Raw genomic sequence first — 21,934 nt, 5'->3', positions numbered from 1 at the left:
TTTTTGGGTGAAGGAATCAGGATCTCATAGGACCAATAGGGTTGGGTGGGCCCAAAACATGAGTGCAGGTTGCTCTGACTGCCATGCTGTCAGAGGAGCTGGGTAAGGTCAACAAATTCATACTAAGGTGTGAGAGGCTGATAGGCTGACAGATGCTGGGAGAGGTGAGAAGGAGATAGTATTTGTGGTAGATGAGTTGTTAGGTTTAAGGAAACGATTTTTTTTTCTATCTGTGTGGACCTATTCTGTGTCAGGAGCCCCTCCTTTCCCCCTGCATGTCCCCGGCACCCCAGCACAGTCACCCACAGCATGAGAGTCAGTAGTCTGGCACCCTAGTTCTAAAGGCATGCCAGCCAGCCATGATTGATTTGCAAAGCCTGTGACTAAGGAGGAGCTCAGAGCATGAGGTCAAGCTCGTGACATCACGGGCACAGCTGTGAAGTCGGGACCATGTCTGCATGGGGGGTGTCGCGGGATCTGGTCACCCCTGGGACACCTTGTCTCGTGGTGCAGGCCCAGCATGGCTGAAGGCGGACAGGAAATCCCCACACGTCGGGCAGGGGGCCATGCTCCGGCCCCGTCTCTGCAGGCAGCTGAGCTGACTGGCTCGGTATGGCCCACCACCGGCGCCTGGGGCCAGCACAGCCTCAGGATCCAGCCCGGCCCGAGAGTCTGCGCCAGGGGCTGGCAGTGCCCAGCACGCCGGGCAGGTCGGTCTGCGCGGCTGGCCTCCTCCTGTGCCAGCTGCTCCTCCGCAGCGGGCAGATGTGCCCACTTCCTGGCTGGGCGTGGGGCTTCTGGACATGCTGGTGCCCTGGGGGTGGTCCCAGCCCAGCGTGTGGCCCCCACCTCTTGGCAGGAAAGCCAGTCCTGTCCCCGGCTGTGCCCAGATGAGGGGTGTCCCCAGTCAGGGCCCATGACAGGAGAGGAGCAGCCCCGGGCCAGGGAGAAGCCAGGGCTTGTGGTCTCTGTGACACTGGCCGTCACCGTCACTCCTCCCCCCGCGGGCCGGGGGGTGAGTCCTCGTGGGGCAAGTGCTCACGGAGGGAGCCGACAGCTGTTTGTTCTGAAAGAAATCACCCGTCTGGCCTCCTCCCCGGGGCTGAGGCCGCTGGGGGCGAGGCTGGAAACAGCCTGCTCAGCGGCCTCCGGGCCTGAGCGGGGCCCTCACAGCTCGGGCCACAGCCCACGCCCCGGCGGACCCCGGCCGCCCCGTCGGAGGCACGGAGCGCCGATCCCCAGTGCAGCCGGCCCGGAACCTGATGGGGAGGAAGGGAGCTGGCTGCCACCAGCGCGTGAAGGACCCTGTTTACTCAAGACGCCTGGACGGGTAGATCCCTGGGGGCGGAGAGCAGACCAGAGGAGCTGACGGGAGGGGGCGCAGAAGGTACACTGAGGCACATTACGATTTCCCGAGAGCTTGAGCCAGCATCAGTGTGAATGTGGCAGCACAGAGCTAAAGTGGTTGAGGCCCCGTCCGGACAGGAGCTGGGGAGGGGTGTCCGCGGAGGGGCAGCGGGCAGAGCGCCGCGACCGCGGGACCACAGCCCGAGCAGCCGCCTTCCCCGCCAGGGCCTGGCGGCTGCTCTCCGTTCACCTCGGGCTCAAGTGCATGACCCCGGCTTGGCTTCGGTTTGCTGTGCGAGCTGCCGGGGCAGGACCGCCCCTAGCCTCGCGGCCTTGCCTCGTCTGCACCAGGAGCACGGGGCGCAGGTGCCTCCTGGCTCGGGGGCTCCCTCTTGGCAGACGTGCTGGGGGACGAGGGGCAGGCGCCGCTCGCTCGGCTTTGTGAATGCGCCGACTTGACTCAGTGCCGCTGAATCGGACGCTTTAAAAGGTTAAAATGCTTAACTTTATGTTACGTGAATTCTACCTCAATTAAAAAAAAACACTGGGACACCTGGGTGGCTCAGGTGGTTAACCATCTGGCTCTTGATTTTGCCCAGGTCGTGATCTCACGGTTTGTGGGATCGAGCCCCATGCCGTGCTCTGTGCTGACAGCGGGGAGCCTGCTTGGGATTCTGTCTCTCCCTCTCTCTGTCCCTTCCCCCCAATAAATAAATAAACATTAAAAAAACACCTCAATATCTCAACCATGGGCTGGAGACAAACCTTGGGGCCTCAGGGACCTGGCCTCAGGGTTGCAGGGGGAGGGGCAGCCATGGCTTGCAGAGAGGGCTGAGGCGGCCCCCCCGCCCCCGGGAAGCCTGAGTCTCCTCATCGGAGCTGCCGGGTGCCTCCCTATGAGGCGCAGTTGCCGGGTCCCCGGACACACGTCTCAGAAGCCACACTGCAGGGCACTGCTCAGGCAGAGCGGGCAGAGACCCTGGGAGCCCTTGTCCCCGCTGCTGGGAGGGACCCGCTCCTGGGCCAGGGGAAGGACGGGCAAGGGCGTTAGGGTCAGAGGCTTTGGCCAGATGGCCGGCTCTTTCTGCCCCAGCTGAGCTAGGGAAGGAGCTGCTCCTGGTATGAACCAAAGCGCTCGGGCCAGTCATCGCCCCCCAGGAGTGTGGCCCAGGGCGAGGCAGGGCTCAGCATCCCTCGGAGCTGCAGCACGGACAAGCAGGCGGCCTCTGTGCCTGCTGTGCCCGCTGAGAGGGCGGGTGGGTGGCACTTCGGGTGGCAAGATTGGGTAAACATGAGAATATTAAGACACATCAATTATCAAGGTGCCCACAAAACATTCCATGAAAAAGTCCGTGGACACTGGGAAGTGTCTGTTGAACACCATGTGGCATCTTAGACCGGGGACAGCCACGTCTCCCTATCGTGGAACATGTCCCAGTGGACAGGTGTCATCCAGCACAAAAGGCCTTTGGTCGGTTCAGACTTGGTCGGGGACCTGCAGGGGTCCCCAGCCAGGCATCGGGTCGCAGGGGACCTCAGGGGATGAGAGAGAGCACTTTGGAGGTGCCTTCAGATGCAGGTGCCTGGACAGAGGAGCGGGGGCGGCAGGGAGCAGGGGCCGTGCGGCGAAGGGGCTCCTGCCAGAGCCCGGGGGGCTCCCGGCCCCTTGCTGCAGGGCTGCTCCTGCTCAGCGGACGCAAGGCAGAGCATGACCCTGAGTGACCTCGCATCCCACAGGGGTGCCAGGGGCTCTGGGCCAAAGTTGACGGGCCTGGGGGCAGCCACGTGTGCGGGTGGTGGCAGGGGGCAGAGGGCCCTGATTTCTGGCTTGTGCGGCAGCACAGGGCAGCTCTGCTGCGGTTAAAATGTCCAAGGCAGTTCAGGTGGAGGACGGGAATGGGGAGCCCGGGCATAGACGGGCCGGGGGTCGGGAGGAGGGCGGGGAGCCCAGTGACAGCTGCCCCAGGCCGTGACCCCAACAACCCGCAATCTTACCCTGTCAGGGGGACTGTGCACATGCGGTTAAGGGTCTGGAAATGCGGAGTGTGACCTGGATCGTCCAGATGGGCCCTAAACACAATCGTGTGTCAGGAGAGAGGGGCAGAGCGAGACTCGACCCAGACAGAAGATAGGCAGAGACCGGGCGGCAGGGGGTGGCGGCCTCCAGCGCCGGAAGACGCAAGGGGCAGTCATTCCCGGCACCTTGGGGGGGGGGGGGGCGCGGCCTTGTGGACACGTGACTTCGGCCCGGGGATGCTGACTTTGCATTCTGGCCACCGGACCGAGAACGTCCGCTCGTGGGGTCAGGTGGCCCAGGCTGTGGTCCTTTGCTGCGCTGCCCCAGGGCGCTCACACGGGGAGGTCCGGACCTGGAGCGGCTTGGAGCGCAGGGCTGTGCACAGGGCACCGCGGGCACTCCCCCACGGACGGGCCCCCGAGACGCCCTTTGGCTTGGGAGGCGACCCCAGGGCAGTGGGAACTCAAACCAGGAAAGGCAGGACCTGTGGGTGTGCAGGTCGCCGTGGTGCACGAGGAAGCTGGGTGTCCACGCACAAGCCCCACTTGCCAGGGTGTCAATGCCCAGCGCCCGTGGTCTGTCCCGCGTGCAGGCTGAGGCAGTGCCCGTGGCCAGAGTCCCCCAGGGAGGGGGCGTCGTCTTGTACAAGAGCCGAGAGGAGTTGGGGGTGCAGAGGGCGTCCGCCTCAGTGTGAGAAAGGCCGGATCATTGAGTGCAGCGGGCAGAGACGGCGAGACTCCTTGGGGGGCCCAGGAGCAGGGCCAGGGAGGGGCGCACCCTACGTGGGGCCCAGCGGGAAGGCCGGTAGAGGCCGAGGGGCAGGGGCTGCGAGCCGGTGGGGAGTGAGTCAGGCTCACTTCCTGTGTCTGAATCCCAGCTTGGACGCCACTAGCCGGTGGCCGTGGGAGAGCTGTTCGCCCAGTTTCACCTTCCTTATCTGTGAATGGGCTCAGGATTACCCCCCCACCCCCGCAGGCCTCCAGTGGGCACGGACGCGTGATGCCTGGCCCACGGCGGGAACTCGCAAAACATTGCCTATCCTTGTCCTTTTCAACTCCATTTCCAAGGTTGAGATCATTGCAGATTCACGGGCAGCTGTAAGAAGTAACACAGTTTCCCCCAAAGGCGGCCTCTCACACTGGGCCGCTGGCGGGAGCTCCCCAGCGATGGAGCGTGGGCGCAGAGCATTGCCGCCACCGAGGGTCTCCGGGCAGCCATCCTGTGCAGCCACGGTGCTCTCCGCCTCCCCCACTTACCCTGGGGCCACGAACGTGGTACCTGTTCCTATAGTTCTGTCATTTTGAGAATGCCATATCAATGGAATCATCTGGTGTGTAAACTTGGTGTGTGTTTTTTTTCACCTAGCAGAATGTTCTAGAAGTCCACCCAGGTTGTTGCATGCTAAGCAGCACCCATGTGTGGATGGGCTCCAGCTGGTCTGGGCATCTGCCCGTTGAAGGACTGCTTCTCATGAGTAAGGCTGCCGTGAAGACTTGCGTACAGGGTTTTGCGTGAATGGACGTTTCTGTTCCCTGAGATAATGCCCAGCCCGCGGTTGCCAGGTTGTTCAGTGGTTGCCCGTTTAGCTTTTAAGGAAAACTACCCCACTGTTTTCCAAGGCGGGTGCACCATTTTGTGTTCCCCCGACTGCATCAGCACTTGGTGGTGTCACTGTTTTTTATTTTAGCCGTTTTGATGGGAGTGTAACGGGGCCTCATTGTGACCTTAATCTGCATTTCTTCAACGAACAAGTATGTTTTTGTCTTTTATGGGATTGCCACCTGTCAGTGCTGCGCTGAAATGCTTCTTCGTGTCGGCAGTTCGTCTCCTGATTAGGCATCTGTGTTCTTACTGTTGACTTCTGAGAGTTCTTTACGTAGTCTACTTACTAGTCCTCGGTCAGATTTTCAGTTTACAAATGTTTTCTCCTAGACTGTCGCTTAGCTTTACAGCTTCTTCCCGGGATCCTTTGTGAAGCAAACCTTTGTGTTCACACAGCAACCGGCACACAAATGTGCGGAGCAGCCTGACTCACGGAATGGCCCCAGACAGGAAGCCGCCCAGATGGTCTCCAACAGGTAGGCACTTAAGCAAAATGTGTTGCATTTTTTTTCTTTTTTTACTTTTTGTCAGGCCAGTGACCTCTGCTGCCTCATGCCAGGGGTAGACGTCTGCCCCTGCATGTCGGCATCAGAGGTGCCAAGGAAAACACAGCCCAGACAAGCACCGGGGGAAACACTGTTCCACTCGCACAGAGATGAGGCTTAGTGAAAGCTGCTTCCCTGGTGGGTGTCAGCACCCCCGCGGCCAGCGGGCTGCTCACGGCAGTCGGTGCAGGGCCGTGGCCTGCTTGCACCCTTCCTGTGCTGCATCAGATGGACCCTGTCCCCTCCCTGCTGGTGACAGAGCAGTGGGCCTGGCCGGGCGCGGTGTGATGCACACACCTAAGCAGAAGAGAGGAGGGCCCATGGATCTGAAACAGGGAAAGGCAGCCACACCAGGTGACAAGGCCAGCGCAGGCTTCGTGGGACCTTTACCTCTTGATGAGGGAATGTTCCAGGCCCCGTGTCCTTCCTATTCAGCTGAGTGTGGGGTCAGAAGACTACAAGCAGGAGGCTGTCTTTCCCAACATATTCTAAGCCCAGTTTACCCAGGTTTCCTTTGATGGATTGTGCTTTTGTATCAAGTCTGAGAATTCCTATGTTTTATGTTTCTAAAAATGTTGTACTTTTACATTCCATGTGAAATCCACGATACATTTTGAATTAATTTTTATATAAGGTGTGAGACTTGGGTGGACATTAGTGTTTTTGCATTTGTGATAGGCATGAAAAAGCATTCTCCGTGCATTTAATGCTATGCCTTTTCCTCTCAGCACTGCATTAGCTGTATCCCCAGCTGTCTTTTGGTCTATACTCAGTTCATTTTTTTAATTTCACTCAAGAATTCTTTGACTTGTGGAATTATTTTCCTTAATTTCCAAGTGTTTGAAGATTTTTCTGTTATTGGACACTAGATGGATTCCATTTTGGTCAGACTATACACTCTGTCTAATTTTGATTCTTTTAACTTTTTTAAGATCTGTTTTATGTCCTAGATTATATGGCCTATATTGATATATGTTTCATCGATATTTGGAAAGAATGTGCACAAAGCCATTATTGTGTGGAATGTTCCATAAGTGTCAGAGAGACCCTAATTGGACTGAATTGTTGGTTGATGGTGTGATTGAGCTCTTCTGGGTTTTTGCTGGTTTTCTAAGCGTTTCAACAATTGTTGGGAGATGCTCCAACTCTAATTGTAGGGGTTTTTTTCTTCTATTTTTCCTCTCAGTTCTATCACTCTTGGCTTCACATATTTTTGTAGCTGTTTTTGGCACAAACACATTTAGCATTGCTATGTCTTCTTTTATCACGATATACCGTCCCTCTCTGTCTCTGGTCATTTTCTTTGCTCTGAGGTCTACTTTACCTAACATTCATAAAACCAATTCTTCTTTATTAAGAGTCATGTTTATTGATGTATTTAGAACATTTACATTTAATGTCGTTTTTAATATGTTAAGGCTTGAGTCTGTCATTTTATGTTTTGTTTTCAATTTATTCCCTCTGCTTTTTACTTCTCTTTAATATACTTCTGCCTTCCTGTGAGTTACTGGAACATCATTTTGAGTTAACTGTTGTGTTTAGATATTTACCTTTGTAACTTCTAAATTTTCTTTTTTTATCGTTTCTTGTTTAGGGACCTGTCTTTACCCCTTTAGCCTTTTGGGGCAGGTGTGCGGGTGACAAATTCTCTTAGCTGTCTTTTCTCTAGGAATGTCTTTATTTCCCTTTTACTCCTGAAGGACATTTTTACTGAATGAAATGAGTTCTTTTCTTTCAGCACCTAAAGTAAATTTTGTCACTTTCTTCTGGCTTCTGTGATTTCTTCTTTTTTGTTCTAACAAAAATTTTTTAATGTTCATTTACTTTTGAAAGAGACAGAGTAAGACAGAGCATAAGCAGGGAAGAGACAGAGAGAGAGGGAGACACAGAATCGGAAGCAGGCTCCAGGCTCTGAGCTGTCAGCACAGAGCCTGACATGGGGCTCGAACCCATGAACGGTGAGATCATGACCTGACCGGAAGTCGGAGCCCCCCAGGCGCCCGTGGCTTCTGTAGTTGTTGATGAGAAATCCATTATCATTAAAATGATGTTCGCCTACAGGTAAGGTGTCTTCTGACTTTCATATGTATATCAACGTTATATATACTTTGGTTTTCAGAGGTTTGACTGTGTTGAGCCTTGGTGTGGACTTCTTTGAGTTTATACTGTTTGAAATGCACTAAGTTTGCTGAATCTAGTTTATATCTTTTGCCAAACTTGGGGAGTTTTCAGCCATCATTTTTCTGAGTACTTTTCCAGCTGTGTCCTTATTCTCTTCCTCCTGCGACTCCAATAACACGAATGGTAGATCTTTTGTTATAATTCCACATGTCCCTGAAGCTCTGTTCATTAAAAAAAAATTTCTCTCTGTTTACGTTGAGTAGTTTATGTTGTTCAGTCTTCAAGTTCACTGGTTACTTCCTCTGACTCCCCCGCACTTTGGTAGAGGCCCATCCATTGAGTTTTTTATATCTAATTATATTTTTATTTTTAAAATTTCCATTTTCTTCGTCTTTATGTGTTCTATTTCTTTGCTGAAACCTTCTACTTTATTTCCTGATACTTTCTACCTTTTCATTTGTTTCCAGAATATTTGAATTGTTTGCTGAAACATTCTTATGACGTCAGATAATTCTAACATGTCGGCATCTCAGTGTTAGCTTCTATTAGGAATCTTTTCTCATTCAGTTTGAGATATTCCTGGTTCTTGGTATGATAAGTGACTTTCATTTGAAACTTGGACGTTTTTATGATGTTCTAGGACTCTTTTTTAAACTTTCTGTTGCAGTTGGCGTTCTTGGCATTGCTGTGGAAGGGGAAGGGAGAGGTATCACCTCATTCACACCCAGTGGGGGGTGCCTCATTACTGCTGGGTAGGGGTGGGAGTTCTGGTTGCCCAGGAAACTTCCACTAATACCTCCCTGGCTGGGTGGGGGCGCCTCACTACTGCTCCCACCTGGCCTCTAAGGACACCACAGGGCCGGGCCATAGCCCCATTGGTGGTAGTGAAGACGCACACTCCCCACCGGGCCTCCTCTGACACCGCCTCATCGGGGCGCCTCCTTACAGCCTCTTGAGAACAGGAGTCTAGGCTCTCCACTCAGTCTCTGCTGGCACAGGTGTGGTAGGACCACAGGTTTTCTGAGCCGTTTGGCTGGGATACAGCAATTATAGTCTAAAAGTTCTCTGTCTTACTGGGGCGCTCCTTTCCCTGCCCTTTGGTTAGAGAGAGCACAGGGGTTTTTTCCTCCAAAAATCTGTACCATCGACACTCCTGGACCTCCACCATCATCAGTTCCAAGGCTGGGATGCATGAGGCAAAAAGAAAACCCAGGAAATCACCGCTATGTAGTTCCCTGGGTCTCAAGATCCCTGCCTGGTCTTTTTTCTCCTTGACGCTTTTCAGCCTTCTCATGTATGTTTTACATGGAAGGTCCAGGGGTTTTGGTTGTATCTAGCAGGGGAAAGAAAAAAGTTCATTTACTCCATCTTCCCAGAAGCAGAAATCTCTTATTGTTACTACTTTTTAAGAAAAAAATTATGTGCACAAATACCCACCCAGTCATGGAAGAGCATATATCTCCAAATGGCTTTCTGAAAAGTCTGGGTGGAAATACACCAAAAAGTTAACAGTGATGATGTCTTTCCTACAATTCTCACATTGTTTATTATAAGCAAGTATTATTTGTAATTTTAAGTAAGGAATAAAAATTTCCATTTTTAAAAATAAGCTGCTGGCAAATCAGTGATTGAAGATAAAATTAAAGGCGCCTGGGTGGCTCAGTCAGTTGGACATCCGGCTTCAGCTCGGGTCATGATCTCACGGTTCGTGGGTTCGAGCCCCAAGTCAGGCTCTGTGCTGATAGCTAGCTCAGAGCCTGGAGCCTGCTTCAGATTCCGTGTCTCCCTCTCTCTCTGCCCTCCCCCCACTCGCTCTCTGTCTCTGTCTCTCAAAATAAAATAAAAACAAAAGAAATGAGAAGATAAAATTATGGAAAATATCGAAGCAGAAAAAAGAGGGAAACAAAGGCAACAGATCATGACACAAGACTCAGAGAACTCAATGGCTTATTAAAAAGGCACGCCATCTGAATCACAGGAGTCCCAGGAGATAAAGAGAGAGAAAAAGGGGCAGGTTTATGTGAGCAAATTATTTCCCAATCTTCCTAACCTGGGGACAGACACAGACATCAAAATCCAAGAAGCACAGAGAACTCCCATTAGATTCAACAAAACCCACCTATCACGAAGTATCATAGTCAAATTCACAAAGGAATTTTCACAAGGAAAGAACTATGAACACAACAGGGAAAAACAGTCCTTCACCTGTGAGGCAAGACAGACCAGGCCCGACGTAGACCCACCCACAGAAACAGCAGGCCGCCAAGGAGTGGCAGGCTATAGTCCATGTCCTGAATCAGAAAAACATACAGCAAAGAATTCTTGATCCGGCAAGACTGCATTTCATAATAGAAGGTGAGATAAAGAGTTTCCCCAACAAAAATTAAAGGAGTTTGTGGCCACGTGACCAGCCCCAGATCTCTGGGACTCAGCAGACGTGTTTGTGAGAGGGAAGTACACAGCAACCAGGCCGCCCCAGGGAAAGAAGAAAGTTCTCAGATACACGACCTAACTTACAGCTGAAAGAACTGGAAAAGGAGCAGCAAGTAAAGCCCAAACCAGAAGAAAGGAAATAATAATGATTAGAGCAGAAAGCAATGATATTGAAAACAACAACAACAGCAATAGTAGAACAGATCGATAAGACCAGGAGTCAATTCTTGGGAGAATTAACAAATTGATAAACTCCTAGCCAGAAGAAAAAGGTAAGGACCCAAATGAATCAAATCACACATGTAAGAGGAGAGATTACAACCAACACTGAAGAAATCCAAACAATAATGAGAGAATATTTTGAGCATTATAGGCCAACAAATTGGGCATCTGGAAGAAATGGACATATTCCTAGAAACATATAAACTACCAAAACTGGAATAGGAAGTAGAAAATTTGAGCAGACCCATAACCAGTAAAGAAATTGAATTAGAAATAAAAAAATATCCTGATAAACAAAGGGCCAGGGCCAGATGGCTTTCCAGGGGAATTCTACGAAACACTTATTAAAAAAATTTTTTTTTAATGTTTTTTCTTCATTTTTGAGAGACAGGCAGAGACAGCACGGTCAGGGGAGGGTCAGAGAGAGAGGGAGATACAGAATTGGAAGCAGGCTCCAGGCTATGAGCTGTCAGCACAGAGCCTGACACGGGGCTCGAACCCACAAACCATGGGATCATGACCTGAGCCGAAGCCAGATGCTTAACTGACTGAGCCACCCAGGCACCCCTCTACTAAACATTTAAAGAAGAGTTAACCCCTATTCTTTTGAAGCTATTCCAAAAAATAGAAATGAAAGGAAAACCCCTAAACTCATTCTGTAAGGCCAGCATTACCTTGATTTTAAAACCAGACAAAGACCCCACTAACAAGGAGAACTACAATTCCCTAATGAAGATGAATGCAAAAATTCTCAACGAGATACCCAGATCCAACAATACAGTAAAAGAATTATTTCCCACAGTCAAGTGGGATTTATTCCTGGGGTGGAGGGCTGGTTCAGTACCTGCAAATCAATGTGATTCATCACGTTAATAAAAGAAAGGAGAAGAGCCACATGATCCTCTCAATAGGTGCGGAAAAGGTACTTAACAAAATACAGCATCCTTTCTTGATAAAAATCCGCAAGAAAGTAGGGATAGAGGGATCATAACTCAAGATCGTAAAGGCCATGCACAAAAGACCCACCACTAATATCATCCTCAATGGGGAAAAATAGAGACTTTCCCCCTAAAGTCAGGAACACAACAAGGATGTCCACTCTCACCATTGTTATTCAACATAGTTGCAAGTCCCAGCCTCAGCAATCAGAAAACAAAAAGAAATAAAAAGCATCCAAATTGGCAAGGAGGAAGTCAAACTTTCACTCATCACAGATGACATGATACTCCATGTGGAAAACCCAAAAGACTCCACCAAAAAGCTACTAGAACAGATACATGAATTCAGCAAAGTTGCAAGATATAAACCCAATGTACAGAAATTGGTTGTATTTCTATATACCAAGAATGAAATTGCAGAAAGAGAAATTACGGAATGGATCCCATTTACAATTGCACCAAAAACCATAAAATGCCTAGGAATAAACTTAGCCAAAGAGGTGAAAAATCTATGCCCTGAAAACTATAGAAAGCTTATGAAAGAAACTGAAGAAGAGATAAAAGCATTCCATGCTCATAGATTAGAAGAACAAATATTGGTAAAATGTCAATAGTACCCGCAGCAATCTACATATTCAACGCAGTCCCTATCAAAATAGTACCAGCATTCTTCACAGAGCTAGAAAAAACAACCCTAAAATGTGTATGGAACCAGAAAAAACTCTGAATAGCCAAAACAATCCTGAAAAAGGAAACCAAAGCTTGAGGCAATGCTGGCCTCATAGAACGAGTTTAGGAGTTTTCCTTCCGTTTCTATTTTTTGGAATAGCTTCAAAAGAATACATGTTAACTCTTCTTTAAAGCTTGGGTAGGATTCCCCTGGAAAGTCATCTGGCCCTGGCCTTTTGTTTATTAGGAGATTGTTATTGCTAATTCAAGCTGTATTCTGGACTTCAAGCTGTATTACAAAGCTGTAATCATGAAGACAGTATGGCACTGGCCCAAGAACAGACACTCAGATCAATGGAACAGACTAGAGAACCCAGAAGTGGACCCATAAACATATGGCCAACTCATCTCTGACCAAGCAGGAAAGAGTACCCAATGGAAAAAAGACCATCTCTTCAGCAAACAGTGTTGGGAAAACTGGATGGCGACATGTGGAAAAATGAACCTGGACCACTTTCTTATACCATACGCAAAACCAAATTCAAAATGGATGAAAGACCTAAATGTAAGACAGGAAGCCATCAAAATGCTAGGGGAGAAAACAGGCAACAGCCTCTTTGACCTTAGCCACAGCAACTTCTTACTTGACACGTCTCTGCGGGCAAGGGAAACAAAAGCGAAATGAACTATCGGGACCTCACCCAGATAAAAACCTTCTGTACAGTGAAGGAACAATCAGCAAAACTAAGGCACCAACAGAATGGGAGAAGATATCTACAAACGACATATCAGATAAAGGGTCAGTAACCAAAATCTACAAAGAATTTATCAAACTCAACACCCAAAAAAGAAGTAATCCACTGAAAAAATGGGCAGAAGACTTCAATAGACACTTTTCCAAAGAAGACATCCAGATGGCCAACAGACACATGAAAAAATGCTCAACATCACTCGTCATTAGGGAAATACAAATCAAAACCACAATGAGATATCACCTGACACCTGTCAGAGTGGCTAAAATTAACAACTCAGGCAACAACCTATGGCCCAGCAATTACACTACTAAGGGTAGTACTAAGGGTACAGGTGTGCAGATTCGAGGGGGCACATGCACCCCAATGTTTATATAGACAAGAGCCAACGTATGGAAAGAGCCCAGATGTCCATCAACTAACAAATCGATAACGAAGATGTGGTGTATATACATACACGTATATACAATGGAACATTACTCGGCAATGAGAAAGCAGATAAATCCTGTTATTTGCAACCACGGGGATGAAACCAGAGGGTATTTTGCTAAGTGAAATAAGTCAGTCAGAGAAAGACAAATCTCATGTGATTTCACATATATATGGAATTTAAGAAACAAAACAGATGAAAATAGGGGAAAGCAAAAATAATATAAAAACAGAAAGGGAGACAAACCGTAAAAGACTCTTAAATACAGAGAACAAACTGGAGCTTGCTGGAGAGGAGGACCTGGGGGGAAGGGCTGAAGGGGAGAGGGGGGGAAGGGGGAGGGACCTTAGGGAGGGCATTTGTTGGGATGAGCACTGGGTGTCTATTCCTGAAATCATTATTATACTATATGTTAACTAACTTGGATTTAAATTTAAAAAATACAAAGTATAAGCCATAAAGTAATAAGGGTAATAAATAAGTACAATTTCAAAAAAGAATAAATTAATGTAGTTCTACCAATGGTTCTGTGAAAAAAGAAAGATTGAATTTCATTTCTTTCAGCTGTTGAAGACACAATCTTAGATGTTCATTATGAGATGCCTGCATTTATATTTTAATGGTTACTTGTGTGTGTGCGTGTGTAGATATATATATATTTAATTTAAATGAATAAGAAATGACTTTGTAGTTTTTGGTTTGATTAAAAAAATAATAATATGCTGCTATTCCTAGTGCTGCTATCCGCAAGGGACACTGAGTTCCAGATTCCTCAGGAAGCCTCTCCTCATGCCCCGCGCTCTGGGACCACGGTAATCTTACAAGCAGGATCACTCCCCATGTACAGATCGCCATTGTGGTTCACAGACTAGAATTTTCCGGCCCAGAGTAGCACCTTTTTCTCGAGGCCACTTAAAGCGGACCTCCAGGAACGTTACATGAGTCCGTTGCTAGACACTGATAAGCCCCCAGATTTCAGCAGCTGAAAACGGTTTACTGCTCACTCACGTAACATTCCAATGAAGATTTGCTTGGTGGGGTAACTTCCTCCATGCGGTGACCTGGGGGCCCAGGCCCCTTCCAGCTTGTGGCTCTGCTGTCTTGTGAGCCTGGAGACCTTGGAGTCCAACCAGGGGAAGGTTGAAGAGACTGAAGAAGGCATACATGATCTTAAATGCTCAACTCGGAGGACACACATTTCACCTCTACGCCGCTCCGTGGAGAGACATGGCCACCCCAGGATGCGAGCGGAGGGTCTCTCCTACATATACAACCAGAGACCGCCCCTCCCCAGAGCAGCTGCCGCAGCCAGAACTGAATTACAGAATCCTATTGAAAGAAACCTCAAGGCTCGGGGAGGAGCCAGGCCTCCGAGTCGCAGTGGCGGCCTCCTCTCATTGCCCCGCCTCCTTTCCTTTGGGTCCACTCCTCGCCAGGCAATTTGGGAATGGATACTGACCTACCAAAGGACCCCATCCTCCCGGGACCACTGCATTTGGTTTGTGGCTGGTCATGTGAGCCAACCCAGACTGATCTGCAATCTCCCTGGGGTTTTTAAGGTAGGTAGAAGTTGCTACAATTGAAGGTAAATGAATCGGAGGTTGTCAGCACTGTGCTGGGTGCTGGGGGGAGGGGGAAGTAAACACAAGACACACAGGGCTTTTCATCCAGCAGGAGGGACAGGGTGGGGGGTGAGTGCTGAAAGCTCTTTCCTCTTGGCCTCTGCAAACTCTTTATCGTCCGTAGCGTCCTGATGGAGTTGATGTGTGTGTCCTCCTGCTGTGAGATTCAGAGGCTGGGTGGCCTCTTCCCCAGGTACCGGCAATGCCTATCTGGCCTCCAGACCTCCAGAACAGGTCTGCTAGGGCCTGTGTGCAACCTGGAGTCAGGGAGCCCCCAGGAAACAAGCTGGCGCTACCCAGTTCTGCGGAGACAGTCCGCAGCTCCCGCCTGGACCCTGGTCAGGAGAGGGACCCCTTATGGTCAGAGGTACTTCCCATGTCATGGTAGCCTCAGTGTGAGCGATGGCCATCAGTCACTCCTGCATGACCCTGGCACGAAGACACCGTGCGGTCCACATTAGCTGGTCCTTTCCCCCCGCGGGCCTGATTCTCCCTCGGTGAAGGGAATTCGCCCTCCTCTGCGCTCAGCCCTGGGGTTTGGAGGGTTAGTGGCATTCCCCTGGCCCATATTGCTTCTCAGACGTGTTTTCACCCCAGGCTAAGCCAATGGACTCAGGAGCTTCTGGGAGAGGAAAAAAAGTCTCTCTCTTAGCCGGAAGCTGTCAGAGGAGACATGTGCTCTGGCGCTGTGGCAGCCATTTTGGTCCCATAAGGGAAGTGCCGGGCCACCCAGTGGAGGCTGAGGATGAGACAGAAACCCCAAAGGACACGGACAGGCCCCTGGTGGGGTGTTTTGACCCCTCGAGCCAGGCTTCCCAAAGCCAATATTCTGTTACATGAGTCAGCAGACATTCTGTTTTCTGTGCTTACAACAAAGAGTCCTCAGTGGTACACCCTGGGTACGCGAGGCGAGGGGGGAACCAGGGAGGGCGGGGAAGTGTCCCTCGGTCACTGGCTAGTAAAAGAAACTCTGATTTGAAGGTCGGGTGTGCCCCAGGGTGAAGGCCTGCCCCCCTGGGGTGGAGGGTGGCTCAGCCAGGAGCCCTGGCTCTTGCTCCGGAGGGACTCCTTCTGAGGACTTTCTTTAGGAAGAGGCTGGTTCTCAGCGGCCAGGTGACCCAGGGGCCACCTCTCATTGGGCAAAGTGGGTGGGGCTTACACAGAGTCAGGCAAATTCAAGTTAAGGGCACAACCCTTTCTACCGCCCAGCCTGCCCAAGGCTCTGACACCAACTGCAAGCTCGGGGGTCCCCCAACCAGCCTCGGGTCGGATTTGCTGGAAGACTCCCTGCCCTCAGGAAGGGTGTTCTATCCCACCCACTTAGTACAGGCGAAGCACCCAAGTGCAGCCCGCCAAAGGGGAGATGCCTACCTGGAATCTGGGAGGTCCGCGAACACGGAGCTTCGGTCCGGCTCTCCCCACGGAGTCACGGACAGCGTTACCCCTCTGGTCACAACGTGTGACAACAGGCACCCAGTACTGCCAACCGGGGAAGCCCGTGGGGCCTCGGTGTCCATCCGGAGCCTCCGTGGAGGCCTCGTTACATGGGCACGCCCCATTGGTTGATTTCCATGTGCTTGAACTCTGGCGCCATCTCCCCTCCCCCGCTCTAATCACATGGCTGCTTTTTCTGGCCCAGCCAGCCCCTCCCTGAGCATCTCCTTAGCATGGTCCTGGGGGGTCAGGAATAACAAAGACGCTCCTGTCACTTTGTCCTTCCATATGGTCAGAGTCCAGACCTCTTTTTGGAGCCCGAATTCTTTGCTCCGCAGACTTACTCTGATGCCCATCCCCGAAGGGCATCCCGTCCTGGCCTGGGGCCCGCTTGCTGGTCCTTCTCTCTCTCGTGGGGCATGTCTAGGAGCCGGAAGGGGGCCTCTCCGGGCAAAGTGCAGGAGTAAAGTCTGAGGAGAAGTCACAGGCAGCGAGAGGAGGTGCGAGGCGGGGCAGGACGGGGCCATGGGCCGCCGCTCTGGAGGTCACACCACATGTGGGGGCTCAGCCCCTCTGGAGGCCTGGGCTGGCATCGTCTGCTGAGGGTCTAGGGTGGGAGGCAAAGGGCACGGGAGAAGGTGCCGGTCCTTCTCAAGGCTCCGGCACCAAAGGACTTGGGGATCCACACAGAGACCTCTCAGGGCTTTTCTGTGAGTTCCTGTCCCACTTCTTCCTCCTCCCATAGCCACACCCCTTGTCATGGATGTTAGCGTGGCCACATGCCTCGTTTGGGTCCGTGGGACAGAAGCGGAATCCCGAATGTGCTTGTCCAGTTGAGCGTGTTCCCCTGAGCTCCTGCCATCACTACGAGAAGCACAGGCCCAGGGGTGGCCGGTCCCAGTGAAGGAGAGACACGCAGAGCAGACGTGGACAGAACTCGTGGTCTGAAGCCACACCCAGCCGTCTGTGAGCCGTGGGGCTCAGATCAGCCCGCCACCCTTGGCCGACCTGCAGGCGGGCGTGTGAGGAAGTGTGGCTGTTGTCTGAGCGGCGGCTGCGCGGGGGAAGGTTTGCGAGCAGGTGCACCGCGGCAAAACTGGCCGACGCGCAGAGTGAGTGAGGAGCGGCAGCCTCCTGCCTTCAGAGGTGGCACCCTCATTGTTGTCGCTATAATCTTTTACTATGAATTCGGCGGCTTAAAACAACATCCACTGACTGTCACAGTTCTGTCGGTCAGACACCTGGGCAGGCTTGACGGAGTCCTTGCCGGAAGACCTGACGCTGCTTTCTTTGAGTCCTGGGTGCCTGGCTTGTTCTAGCTCTTTCTTCCTCACGGGCATGGGCGAAGAAGGCTAGGATGCCGCTTGCCCCTGCCACGCCGATCTTTGCACAGTCACTGGACATTCGAGATCCTGGTCATTCCCCAGGGGCTGAGCTTCTGTAGATTTTACACTGGACTCCAAGCTTTGTCACAGGCTGTGAGGGCTGGAAGTACCAGGGAGGTCGTGTCTCCCCCGGCGGTTCTTTAGCCAGTGACTGCTGGCCACAGGGACCTGAAAGCCCAGCTCCCTCCCTGTGGGCCAGGAGGCTGTGAGGGTAATGTACACTCTGACTGTTTTGGGGGACCAGGCTGCAGCCTACCTTATCGGCTATCTATGCGGCAGCAATGCTGAGTAACAAACAGCCCCAAGCCACAGGTGCCTCTGGTTGGGTTGGGCTCTCACACATCTGCCCCCTGCCGTGGTTTGGCTGGAAGGCTCTGCTGATCCTGGTAGGCTCTCCCCCATAGTGTGGGTCAGCTGGCTGCCAGCTGGTCCAGGACGGCCTTGGCGGGGCCCCTGGGCTCCCTGCTGTGTGCTCATTCCACACCCGTCGCTGGTTGGGTCTGACCCCACAGTGAAGACAGAGGCACGAAAAGCAGAAGCGGGGACATCCACATGGTGGCTACCAGCCAGAGGCCCAGGCAAGTCACGCTGCCCAACTCAAAGTCGAAGGGTGTCCAGGGGGGTGGCTCCACCTCGCCACGGGAAGGTCTGCAGGGTCCCAGAGCCAGGCCGTCCTCCGGGGGCCTCCACACCCTCCCGGCCTCCCTGCTCCCTACCTGGTGCCCCCGGGTGACAGACACACTTCACAAGCCACCTGCATGCAAGTCCCCATCCCAGGCGATGGTTTAACGCATTGACTGCTTTATAGTTAAGTGTCCTTCTGAATCAAGGTGGGATCCACATGTCATAGGTTTAGGAGTTGGCGTTCAAGGCTTTGGATAAATAAAAGGGGGCGCCTGGGGGGCTCAGGTCGTGATCTCATGGTTTGTGCGTCTGAGCCCCGCACCGGGCTCTGTGCTGACAGAGAGATTGCTTGGGATTCTGTTTCTTTCTCTCTCTCTGTCAAAATAAATAAATGAACATTAAAAAGACAAGCAGTTTGGGGCACATATGTTAAGGTGAAAACAGGCCTCAATAATCACAGGATTTTTCCCCATCGGCATATGTGTCTCAGTCTTTCTCTCTCAGATGTATGTTCCCTGGGCCTTGAACACAGGACTTCCAACCCTAGGACTTCCCTTGGTGACTGTCTGTAAGACGGAAGAACCGTCATATGCACTTGAACACTAGCAGCGGGGGCCAGCGGGGGCCCCGAGCGCCTCCCTTCACACCGGGCAGTCTGCACGGCTGCTTGGACCCAGTGTCGGGAAAGCAGCCGCCCTGAACCCTCAAGCCCGTCTCCACGACCTGGAGGAGTGTGCGTCTCATGCCGAAGCCAAGGCCCCAGGACAACGGCAAGGCCCCTGGGAAGGCGGCTCCCGTGGTCCCCGTCCTGTTCTCACGCGGGCGGCTGCTCCCCTCTGCGCAGGCCGGCGGGTCTCACCGTGCACACCGACTCCCACAGGTGGCCTTCTCCTGGCCGTCTTATGTGGACACTGGGTGGTTTTCTTTGTTACTCTCAGCCAGGTCACTCCACTGGGAGGCAAGAGCAGAAATGTCGCAAAGCAGGTCACAGCACATTTGACCAAATCAGCTGCTATTTTAATGAAAGTAGTTTTTTCCTCTTGCAGGCAGCAAGAGGTGCGGAGGGACCACAAAGTTCCGGGCAGAAGACCCAATTCTGTCTTCCTGCTCTATTGACGCGCGCATGTGCGCGTGTGTGTGCGTGCGTGTGCGTGTGCATGCGTGTGCGTGCGTGCGTGTGTGTGTGTGTGTGTGTGAACCCTTCCATAACACCAGGTCTCTAAGGTTGAATCCTACCTGCATTAATTCAACGACTGTTTGCTGATCTCACATGCTGCGTCCAGCCCCGTGCTAAGAGCTTCCCAGCCGGACGAAGAGAACAGGTGAGGCCCAGCTTCAGGAGCTCCCCACACAGGAGATCCATGCACGGACGTGTCTTGTGCCAGACTGATAGGCCAGCAAAAAAGGACGATTCCTGAAACCATTTGGGCTCTGAGAATGGCCAGGACTGAGTTCTGGCCTCTGAGATGCGGCCCTCCATCGCTCCGTGGACTGGGGCTAACCGGCCGAGGTTAAAGCCTCACCTTGTCTCACGCTTAAAATATTGGATGGCTAGTTGGGGCCACGAGGCACGTTGCTCATTATGGACAAAGGAGACAGACGTAAATATTGAAAGAGGTTGGGACATGATGTTTGTTTCCAGGGACAGCGGTCAGTGACAGAGCCCACGCGTGTGGACGGTGGCAGATGAGAGGGACATTGGTTTGTGTGAGAGCTGTTAGAGCCACGGAGCCCTCCTCGGTGCAGACGTCCCAGGGCTGCACGCCCTCACCGGCTAAGCCCCAACACCATGCGAGCTGGGCCGTGAGCACTCGGCCTAAATTAGTATTTGTGGGCGCAAGGAGGGCAGTGAAAGGGGCAGTAATCAGGTAGCCGGTAAGTGAGGCCCAGAAAAAATCGGCGATCTGTTCTAGTAAGTTAAGGGTGATTCTACACTGTTATTTGTATATGAAGATGGCGTCACGGTCTCCCGTCGGCCACCAAACTCTTGCACATGGGTTTCCTCAAACTGTCCCATCTGATTGCATCGTTTCCTCGATGATCTATGTGACGCATCCTATTCCTCTCCTGGGCCTCTGAGATCATGAACAATTGCCTACGTGGCTAAATGTTCTCCATTCATTTCTCGTCCCCATAAAAACAAACAAACCAACCAACCCTTGAGGACCACGAAGAGTTAAGGCCGGGGCTCCGTTCTGCAGGTGCGTTTGGAGGAAGGAGGCACAGGACGACACCTCTGGGGGCAGGGGGCAGGTGAGAGGAGGAGGGTTGGAGAAGGAAGGGCCACCGCTCCATCACTACGGGATCCGCTCCGTCCTTAGCCTCTTCCTCGGCATTCCACAGGCCATCTGGCCAAACTCGGCAAAGTCCATTTCAGGGCTCCATCATGCAAAGTGACTTTAGGACATTGAACACCCCCCTCGTTTGCCTCTGAGGTCACACATGGCTGACCCAGGTGATGGCCTGAGTCCTGGAGTCCAGCTCTGGGGTTACGGCCCAGCTTCCCGGCAGTGTTTCTAGAACATGTCTTTTAGCTTTCCCGAGCTTGTGCCTGTCTTGGGTGCTCAGCACATAACATTTCAATACAAGTGAGCCGCTATTAAAAACATGGGTAATTTTATATCTTAAAATATTGCATATTGCCTTAAATGGTTTCATGCTGGCTCACATTAAAAATGATTCCCAAGTGAAGATGACAAAGGGGAAATATTCGTTATTTAGTTCTTTTCTTACATTAAGCGATCATAATAAAGTACATTTCTGGGTTGCGTTCTCTAGAGTGTTTTTTACTAAATAAATGGCCAAAAATAACTTTTCCCTTCCAGTAAGATTTCATGATTCAGCACATTCAACTTTCACTCCAAAAACGGTTGAAGTAAAGAGTACAAAACAAATCTAGGAGGAAGAAACAGGTGAGAAGGAGCCGTACATGGGGGATGGTGGAGGGTCAGATTCTGACACGCTGGTGCTTTTTTTGGAAGACACACCTCCGCTACAGGAAAGTTGTATTTACTCAGGTGTCTACACTGCACTCAGGCCTGGAGGAAGCAGGGAGAGAAGAATTAGGAGGAGCCGGTCCTCCGCTCACAGCAAAGGGGTATGTTAGAAAAAGCAGCAGTGGCTGCCTTGGGAACAGGCCTGCAGCGGGAGCCACCTTGGTTGGAAGTCAGCTTCTTCCAACCCAAGGGCCGGCCAGCTGTCAGGAACGTGGACACGCCCGCCCCACCCCTTTTCTTGCAGTCGGCAGCAGCTCCAGATGCTAATGGCAAAGGTCCCACATCAGGTCATTTCCTGGGAGACACCAAAGGCAGGGAATGCGGTGGTCAAGGCTGCTTGGCCTCTTCTCTCGGGGCAGCCGGGCGCATGTCAGTGGACTCAGCTTGAGGGCAGGCGCTCTCTTCCAGTGGTTTTATCGGGACAATCCTGGCCCTTCTCTCTGTGTGGGAGAGCTCTCGCGCCCCCCCATTTCACTGTAGCCACGCGGCAGTAGAGTGCTTCCCACTAGATTATTAGCATCCAGACCCCACGGAAACTGGCCCCCTCACTCAGCATTACCAAAAAGGCCCAGGGGGACCCGTGCCACCCTCTGCTTGGAAGGGTGCATGAGTCTACACCGAAGGCTTGTCCCAACGCCTGGGACAGGCTTGGGACAGGTGGGGGTCTAAGCCAGGGCGCCTCTCTGCGGGCGTGGCGCACTCTCTCGGCCAGGGGTCACCAAAGCCTTTGGGCCCTGGAGGAAGGTGCGGGACGCCGGTCCCCGCGCCCGGCCTCGGGGGGCGCTCCGGAGGACCCT

At 52.0% G+C, this 21,934-nt stretch overlaps 1 protein-coding gene across 3 annotated transcripts in view; it reads left to right on the top strand.

The window, feature by feature from the left end:
- C2H10orf143 (chromosome 2 C10orf143 homolog) overlaps positions 1-20,913 on the top strand; it is a 106,191-nt gene extending 85,278 nt beyond the window's left edge. Inside the window, exons 4-6 of one of the 3 annotated variants that reach the window (XR_003905820.1) lie at positions 5,363-5,442; positions 13,812-14,635; positions 19,188-20,913. Coding sequence is in view for 2 of the 3 variants with exons in the window: in XM_029932799.1 (XP_029788659.1) it covers positions 5,363-5,442; positions 13,812-13,836 (105 nt within the window). In the remaining variant the exon portion in view is untranslated. Of the gene's footprint in view, positions 1-5,362; positions 5,443-13,811; positions 14,745-16,877; positions 18,456-19,187 lie in introns of those variants that run through there. The other 2 variants (XM_029932799.1, XM_029932798.1) reach the window with 2 other exon arrangements.
- Positions 20,914-21,934: the final 1,021 nt, after the last annotated feature.

The sequence above is a fragment of the Suricata suricatta genome, chromosome 2 (genome assembly GCF_006229205.1).
Source record: "Suricata suricatta isolate VVHF042 chromosome 2, meerkat_22Aug2017_6uvM2_HiC, whole genome shotgun sequence".
Classification (NCBI taxonomy): Eukaryota; Metazoa; Chordata; class Mammalia; order Carnivora; family Herpestidae; genus Suricata; species Suricata suricatta.
The sequence above is the reverse complement of the archived record's forward strand: the minus strand, read 5'-3'. Positions and strand labels throughout refer to the sequence as shown.